This window comes from Histoplasma capsulatum, genomic scaffold, assembly GCF_000149585.1.
Source record: "Histoplasma capsulatum NAm1 scaffold_1 genomic scaffold, whole genome shotgun sequence".
Lineage (NCBI taxonomy): Eukaryota > Fungi > Ascomycota > Eurotiomycetes > Onygenales > Ajellomycetaceae > Histoplasma > Histoplasma mississippiense.
In genome coordinates, this window is record NW_001813982.1 from 5,650,023 (window position 1) to 5,658,609 (window position 8,587).

Consider the following 8,587-nt stretch of genomic DNA (forward strand, 5'->3'; position numbering starts at 1 on the left):
TATAGAAGTGGCTGGTTTGGAAGCACCGAATACGTTGAGGATGTACCGGTGCCAAAACCAGTTGTCTGGGTCTTTCTTTAATCCAGTGGGGGCACTTGGAGCTGCTCCAAAAGGGGTAGTTGTTGTGGAGACACCAAAACCCCCGGTACTTGGCTGCTGTTGTCCGAACGCCCCAAATGCAGCGGATCCAAATCCCGTCTGGCCGGTGGTAGTACCATATTTTCGCCCGTGTTGGTAATCGGCAACTCGAAGTTCCTATTTCCTGGTTAGCAACCGGAAGTAGCAAGCACGAAACGGAAAAAGAACAGACCTCAAAGGAGTACTTAGAATACGGCGCCATCGCGCTTATGGTTTGGTAATGATTTGTTACGCTGGAGCCCTGGTCCTTTTCTGTGTACGCGCTGAATGGAGGATTTGCCGTGCCCTCCGCGGGGGGAACAGCTCCACCCAGGGCGGTACCGCTGGCGCCAAACGCAGAGCCAGATGCTGCCCCAAATGCAGTTCCCGCGTTTGAAGCTCCACCAAACATAGAACTTCCTTGGCCAGCGCTTCCAAAACCAGTTTGCTGTGGCTGTTGTTGAGTACTGCCAAACACACCGGTCCCGGTGGTGCCAGTGCCAGTGCCGCCAAACCCTGTTCCTCCACTTCCAAAGCCTGGAGTGCCGAACGTCATACTGGGTGTGCTGGTCGACCCAAAGATATTGCCACCAGTGGATGTTGTGCCTGAACCAAATCCTTTATTTTGCGATCCGAATATAGGATTCGACTGCGAAGTGGTGGAACCGAATCCTGACGGAAAAAAGTAGCGAAGGTTAGCTCAGCTTTGATATTGGAATAGAAATATCAAGCATATAAAACTCCAAGCCCAAAATATATATATCAATATGTTATATGTATATATATATAGTTGGGCAAGTGCAAAAATGCAGAGGAATAAACGGTTATCCTCGGGAACAGCAGTTTCAAATGGGCTTGGGCCTCATCCTCAAAAAGAAAGAATGAGTCCAAGCCGATATGGTGCCGGATATTTCAAAGAATGAAACATTGGTAAATCCCGGATGGGCCCCAAGGATAGTCATCCACACAGGTAACAAAATGGACAATGCGAAATAATATATATTTTTTGGCACGCTAATTCTTGGCATGGACGCGAAAACAAAAAGCCCAAGAACGCAGGCTATGCAAACGACAGAGCTCAAGAAACATCAAAACTCTACATCGAGTATCGAGTTGACCGGTAGCGACGTACCTCCTCCTGAACCGAAGCCACCAGAAGTGCTTCCAAAGGCGCTGCCTGTACTTCCTGTGCCGCCGAATGGAGACGAAGTTGTTCCGAAGCCTAGACGATTGGTAAAATCGCGTCAGACGGACATCTGGCCTCTTAATTTTATTTCTTTTTTTTTTTTTTTCATTTAGTGCCCTCTTCCTTTCCATGGCTTTCCACTGGCGTCCGGGGGTTCATCGTTGTAGAGGAGATGGAGATTAAGGAGACCCGGAGAAGTTCACGACAAAAGTTCGCCGTGGGGAGAGGTTCCGTATCCAAAATCACGCATCGCAAAGGCAAGAGGAAGTAGAGGTGAAACAGCGCAAACAAAATGGAGATAGAATGAAAGGGATGAACCTACCAGTTCCGGTTGAAGGGCTTCCGAATCCTGTTCCGGATCCGAATCCAGTTCCCTGCTGTTGATTCCCCGTGCCAAACCCCCCGAAGGAGGAGCCTGTGTTGAAAGCCATGATGAGACAGCGACTGTAGACGTCTGCCACTAACTGCGGAATCTTCCTTTCAAGGAAGATACAAAAAACAACAGTTTTTCTGACACGTCAACAAGCGCGATCCATAAAAGGTTGAAACCGATTAGCGACAGTAGGGATATTAATGGTCGTTAGTGGTGGTCCCGAAAGCGAAATTGTAGTTCGTGGCCTTCAGAAAAACGAAGACGACGAAGCTTAGATGCGAAGAGTAAGGGTAAAAAGTTCAAGTGTTTTAGGGAGACTAGGTAACAATGGATTAACAAGGTGATGAAAAGGAAATGAAAATCAAATAAGAACTGCGGTTCAAAAAGATAACGAAGGTCGAAGTTAAGGGGGAATCTGAGCCTGCCACAACTGGGGAAGAAAAATGGCGGAGGCTGGAGGGGTTGGTGAAGGGTGAAGGGGAAGTTGAAGGTGAAGGTGGAGGTGGAAGTGAAGCTGAGGTTGAGGATAGGAAGGCGTTGGGTGAAGTCAAACACTGCGAAGTTTGCAGCGACAGCCAAGAACGCTCGCTTAGTTGGCCGTTTGGGGAAAGGAGGGACCGAGGTCAGGTGATGCTGCTATGCCTACCCAGGTAAAGGAGAGCTCTTCGTCTTTTGTCTGTCTCCGCCAGGCAACATTCACCCATCTCTGCCTTGGTGGTCTGGACGATAATGAGGTGGCACCGAGACAATGCTTGGACAAGTTTCTCCAATCTCTCGCCAATAACGCTTGAGCGCCAGCATATTTTTCTATCAATCTATTGGTGAGCAATAATGATTAATAAAACATGGGCTCACGCGGCTAAAGGGAAAGGACAAAATTCTCGTAACAGTCCAAGCGACATCGACCCGTTATTGAGTTGAAAATCATACCCGTGGTTTACTAACTACATAGCCATACATATCTAATAATACTGAAAAATCATAACAATGTAAAAGAAAGAGGGGAAGGGAATTGGTGGCGGGACACAATTTAGGCTGTTCGCACGAAAAGGGCAATACAAAAAGCAACAATAGCGAGGAAATTTATGACACAACAAAAACGGGGAAAGAAGGTATATAATACTTAAAATGCCGCTTTTTTGGTTGTTTTTGTTTTTGTTTTTGAGGCATTTTTGTTCCTCTCTTTGAAGTAAATTCCATCCTAAAAAATGAAATATCCCCCCCAATACCTGGTGGTTCCCCATCGTACAGATCGTTTACGGTGTGTCAAGTGTTATCTTTCGATTTGATTTCGGAGAGAAAACATATCCTACTTCTTTGAAGCGTGGTAAACCTCGATGATTTTCGCAACAACACTCGGATCAGAGAGCTATTTATTGTACCGCAATCATCGATTAGAACCTCTATCCGTCACAAAATAACAACCGGAGAGCGGGAAAACCGGACTTACAGTCGAGATATCACCCAAGCTATCCTCCTCGCCGCTAAGAATCTTTCTCAAGATTCTTCGCATGATTTTACCACTGCGAGTCTTGGGCAGGTCATCGACGATGAATACAGCCTTGGGAGCGGCAAACGGCCCAATTGACTTGCGAACCTGCATGATGAGATCCTTGCGGAGTTGTTCGATATTGTCACTCGTGGTCTTCAAGGCGACAAACGCATTGACCGCCTGCCCGGTGAGTTCGTCGGCAATACCAACGACAGCGGCTTCAGCCACAGCAGCTGTGTTACGGAGGGATCATTTGTCAGTATGCTTGTTTCTTGCTCTATAACACTATTCCTTCGTGCTATAGTTCCAAAATGGGGCTTACAGTGTTCAATAAGAGCAGCTTCAATTTCTGCAGTTGACAGACGGTGGCCGGAAACGTTGACAACGTCGTCAACACGACCTCGGATCCAGTAGTATCCGTCATGGTCACGTCCAGCACCATCGCCGGTAAACTAAAAGAATCATCAGCGACTGTTATTACCGCAAAGAGTCGTCACTTTTCTATGACTTACGTAGAAGTCTTTGTAGATGTTGAAATAAGTGTCCATATATCTCTTGTGGGCACCCCAGACTGTGCGCGCCATGCTTGGCCATGGTTGTTTAATCGCTAGAACGCCTTCAACGTCATTGCCTTTGATCTCCTCTCCAGATACCGGGTCAATGATGGCAGGCTCAATGCCGAAGAAGGGAAGCGAAGCACTGCCGGGCTTTGTTGGTGTAATGCCGCCCAAAGGGGTGATAACGTGAGAACCAGTCTCAGTTTGCCAGTAGGTCTGTTTTACATATTGTTAGAATAGGATGGCTAATCAAGACCAGGAATACTCTTCCACAGCAGGTTGTCAAAGCTTACGTCAACAAGATGGCATTCCTCCTTCCCAACGATCTCGAAATACCATTTCCACACCTCCGCTGCAATTGGCTCGCCAACAGATCCCAAAATACGAAGGCTCTTGAGCTTGTGGTGGATGTAGTCATTTCCAGCACGCTTCAGAAGCCTTAAAGCTGTTGGCGCAACATAGAACTGGGTCACTTGGTGTTTATCAATAACATCCCAGTAACGGGAGAAGTTAGGATAGGCCGGTGTGCTCTCGAAAACCACAGTTGCACATCCAAGAAGCAGAGGAGCATACACGACATAGGTGTGTCCGGTAATCCAACCAACATCACCGCCACAGAAGAAGCGGTCCGAGTTGTGAATATCAAACACATATTTGCCAGTAGCGGCTGCACCGACCAAATAACCGGCTGTCGTGTGCATCAGACCCTTTGGCTTTCCAGTCGACCCGGATGTGTACAGTAGGAAGAGAGGGTCCTCAGAGTCCATTGACTCAGGAGCAATGTAGTTGGGATACTTCTCAACCTCTTCATGCCACCACAAATCTCTGCCCTTTGTCCATGGCACATCAGCGCCTGTTCTCTTGTAAACAATGCAATTCGTGACGTCAGGGCATTGTCTAAGGGCTTCATCAACAATCTTCTTGGTTCCGATTAATTTTCCACCTCGTTTCCCCTCGTCCGTGGTAATGACGATTCTTGACTTGGCATCCAAGACGCGGTCGCGGAGGGAATCTGATGAGAACCCAGCGAAAACGACAGAGTGGACTGCACCAATACGAACGCATGCCAGGAACGCAATTACGGCTTCGGGGATCATTGGCAGGTAAATAGCCACGGTATCCCCCTTCCGAACACCAGCCTGCTTCAGCACCCAGGCCAGTCGAGAGACCTCCTTCAGAAGCTCGCCATATGTAATAGTGCGACCTTCATTGGGTTCATCAGCCTCGTAGATTACAGCCACCTTATTTGGATCCTTCAGAGCATGACGGTCGACGCAGTTGTACGATGCGTTCAAACGTCCACCAAGGAACCACGCAACGTCTCCTCCCGCAAAAGACCCGTAGCGGGTGGTGTCGAAATCCTTTTCGAATGTGATGAGTTCACGGGCCAGCCGTGACCAAAAAGTATCGGGGTCACGGATGGATTCTTCATAGAGCTTCTGATACTCATCCAGGTTTGCTATATGGGTTCTTGTAGTATGCTTCTCAAGGAAAGCCTTGGGCACGTGGAAAGTGTCCACCTCGTGGGCTTCGACAACCTGCGTAGGGGACAATTAGGACTTCCCCAACTTCCCCTGGCCGAGCACCAGCATTTGGCCGGGCCATTGACGCAAGAGGAATCACTTACTACTGGTGCCTTGGGAGGCGTAACTGGACCATCAGACATTGCACCCAAATCTCTCTGACAAACACTATCGAAATTCCGAGTTGGTGTATACAACTATATTGGCGGGTACCCTATGGTATAATTCTGCTTGTGCAGGAATGCGGGGTATGAAATTGCGCAAACTTGTATGCAAGAGATGGGTCGAAGGTAGGCTCGTCGCAAGAGAGTGGAGAGTGGGAGTTTGGAGAGTGAAGCGGAAGGGAAACGGTCAGACCGTAGAAAAAGGAGAATGAAACGAGGGAGGACGGCGGTGATTTAAAGCAGGCAACTTGCAACAGGTTACTGCGGCGCGGGGCAGCGTGTATGTACGGAACATTACATACATTACGTGACATTACCGGGGATTCCTGGCCTGCCGTATTCCCAAAAGGGAAGCGACAGAAAAAAATTGCCGGCTGTATCGGTAACTTACACCACTGGGAATACCGTCCGCCATGAAAAAAGCGAGAAACGGCCGGCGCCATTGCCGACTCCATTTGCGCCAACAGCACCCACAATGTCCATAACGATACCGATGTACATCCAGGCTGGGGTATGGAGCAGAGGACCAAAGATATCTCCAATAGTGACAAACATTCCACGAATCCAGCGTGATCTTTAAATTACCATTGTTACAGCGCAGCGGAGACAAGACATACGTGTTGTGCTTCGTAAGGGTGTAATCAAATGAGGCTTGACCGATCATATCAATAAATAATCATTGACTCTGGCCCTTGTTCCGTTCCTCCGAGTTATTTTTCAGTAGTCTGAAGCGCAAGAGCCTTGCCCAGACCTTACCGGCTCCTCGGGCGCAAATTCAGGACCCCCTGACGAGGGAAGCTTATTAGGGAGATATTACCCCTTCTGAACGTTCTCGTAAAATCCATACGCAGTACAGTGGTACTTTTGCGGTTTCCTGTACAATCCTGTCCTTCGGAGTGCGCTGTACGTTGGACAGGGAGGGACAGCAGCATCGGCGCTGTGAGGAGGAGGAGGAGGGAGGGGGGGGGGAAGAAAAAGGATGAGGCAATCCCACGAGAATTTCTCTCCCCAAAAAGCCAAAGTAATGCCCCGCCATCAAACAGATTTGGAATAAAACTTCATCTTGGAAGAGATCACGTTTTGCCGAGCGTATCATTCCTTGCTGGGGTATGCCGGTAACGCTCGGTAACGACCAAGAGAAAATATGCGGATCCGCGTATTCAAAACCCCACCCCGAGAAGTATCATCAGCGATCAGGGCGCGATGATCTTGGCGAATGGCAGAACAGGATTAGTCCTGAGCATCAGCGCTGAGATGAGATTCCAGTTTGATTAACCGCACTCGCGCAGCGCAGAAGCTCGTTGTCCAACCTGTGAATCGTCGAAACCGTACGGTAAATATGCCCCAGGTGCGGCCCGTGGTCATGTTGCTTCGTGAGCTCAAGGAATGCACCACTTGCCCCGGACCTCGCCATACGACGGCAGCATATGAGTCGTTGCTGAGTAGCAGCGCTAGTTGCTTGCGGGGCTGATCATATTTTTCGCCAAGGTCTTGGGAAGCTTAGGGTGGTGAGAATTGTATCGGGGGTAAGGCAAAACTTTGACGACACGAGCTAGTCCAACCATGTCCATCTCACTGCCTGATGTCGGACCTCCCTGGTCTCACGCTGTCACATCAGAACCAAAAGAATGCGGGGGTGGGGTGGTCGTTTGATGAAATCGGAGCCGCAGATGACTATCCCTGAAGCTGAGAGAATCTTAGCAATCGGTGAATGCCCGCGAACTCGTGTATCCATTGAGCTAGTGAACCACATCCTCCATCACATTTTTATATAAATCTGATGCAGGATACTCAGTAGAATCCTCGAAGTCGAATCGGTAATCTCCAACATTCCAAAAACTAATGGGCAAAGTTACGCAATAAATAACAGCTACTCAAAACTCCGCTTGGATGATATTCTTGGCTTCGATATTCCAAAAGGCTTCTCCTCCGAAAGCATTCTTGGCGCGATTTGGCATCAGCTCGAGAAAGGTGGCGGCCCTGCCGTTGCCCAGACAAGGGAAGGCCCATGAACCTTACCATAGTACATGTGAATTATTACCTTTGGAGTATGTTTAGCGGCAGGAGGAGACCCAGGTGCTGTACTAGGACGTAAGTATTAGCAACACCCACTACTTTTCTGCCACCAAAAGGCACCATGATTGTGTTGGGGATTGCCAATCCTCATGGCCTAGCCATGTATGTCGAAACATAGCGCGTGCAAGGAAGATAGCAGAAGGCATGTACGCGGCTATCGATATTTAATTTCAACCTAGGAAATCCCAGCGGATTCACATCCTTAAACCGGCATGACCTCTTTTAGGCTCGATCTCATACCACCGGTTGGAGGTATCGAACAGACGCCAACCTTTTTTCATGAAATTGGAGTCAATACGAGCTGCCCGCGTTCGATCATGACCAATCAGTCGGGTGCAGTGGCTGTGTGGTTTGGCCAGTTCATATTCCCTCTGCGGACGGATGGATGATACCAAGCTAGCAAAGTAGCGTGTGGTTCTTGGGAGACAGTCTGTGGAATTTTGATAAGATTACATATTAAATACGTTCGGCTGGACGATTTCAGTCACAGACTTGAGAGGGCGTAGGATTTGGTATGAAATCTCTCCAGGCGCAAGAAATAGATGTCTTCCCTTTGTTCCTTGCAAGCATTGGGTTGGCCAAGGACCTATTCTGAGCACTGGCGGTGACAAGCTATGCTGCCGGATTTATGCTACCCACTCCACGAGCCGCCCCAAGACTCCCAAGCGGTGCGGGATGAAACTTGATACACCAAACCAACCCGGAACGACTTCTTGTTTAGTCACCAAAGGACTCTATATAGCCTCAGGGTTGGCATGATCTTATTTGGGAAAATGGAGTATTGTGGTTGGCAATTGGGCTGCGTGCAGAATGAGGTTCTCGTGGCTCCGTGTGCAAAAGTAGCGCGAGTCTCCACATCCCACTCCCCGCAATATGGTTTTTTTTCGGATCCACACAATCATCGAATCGTGGCATCTGTTGGGCCGTGTTGATACCGTAGGCTATGTCTTTACTTCTCAACCGATGTGAAGGCGTTCTTGTAATGCCCGCCCAGTGCACAACTGTCCAGAGCCTATTGTGGCGGAAGATTTAGGGAAGAACATATTCTGACAGGAGCCAGTCAAGGTAGATCGGATGGGAGTTCATGCGGTCGTTAGCA

At 48.7% G+C, this 8,587-nt stretch overlaps 3 protein-coding genes across 3 annotated transcripts; all 3 read right to left on the bottom strand.

Annotated features, from left to right (window-relative positions):
• Window positions 1-77: 77 nt before the first annotated feature.
• On the bottom strand, window positions 78-1,734 carry HCAG_01605 (predicted protein; the record flags this gene model as incomplete). Its single annotated transcript, XM_001544508.1, has 4 exons — window positions 78-245; window positions 311-789; window positions 1,250-1,339; window positions 1,626-1,734. The coding sequence occupies 4 exons, from the start codon at window positions 1,732-1,734 to the stop codon at window positions 78-80; spliced, it is 846 nt and encodes a 281-aa protein (XP_001544558.1).
• Window positions 1,735-2,985: 1,251 nt separating this feature from the next.
• HCAG_01606 (acetate--CoA ligase) lies at window positions 2,986-5,391 on the bottom strand (the record flags this gene model as incomplete). Its single annotated transcript, XM_001544509.1, has 6 exons — window positions 2,986-3,045; window positions 3,127-3,401; window positions 3,491-3,620; window positions 3,681-3,941; window positions 4,019-5,263; window positions 5,353-5,391. The coding sequence occupies 6 exons, from the start codon at window positions 5,389-5,391 to the stop codon at window positions 2,986-2,988; spliced, it is 2,010 nt and encodes a 669-aa protein (XP_001544559.1).
• A 408-nt stretch (window positions 5,392-5,799) lies between these two features.
• On the bottom strand, window positions 5,800-5,967 carry HCAG_01607 (predicted protein; the record flags this gene model as incomplete). Its single annotated transcript, XM_001544510.1, has 1 exon — window positions 5,800-5,967. One exon carries the CDS (start codon window positions 5,965-5,967, stop codon window positions 5,800-5,802), a length of 168 nt encoding a protein of 55 aa, XP_001544560.1.
• Window positions 5,968-8,587: the final 2,620 nt, after the last annotated feature.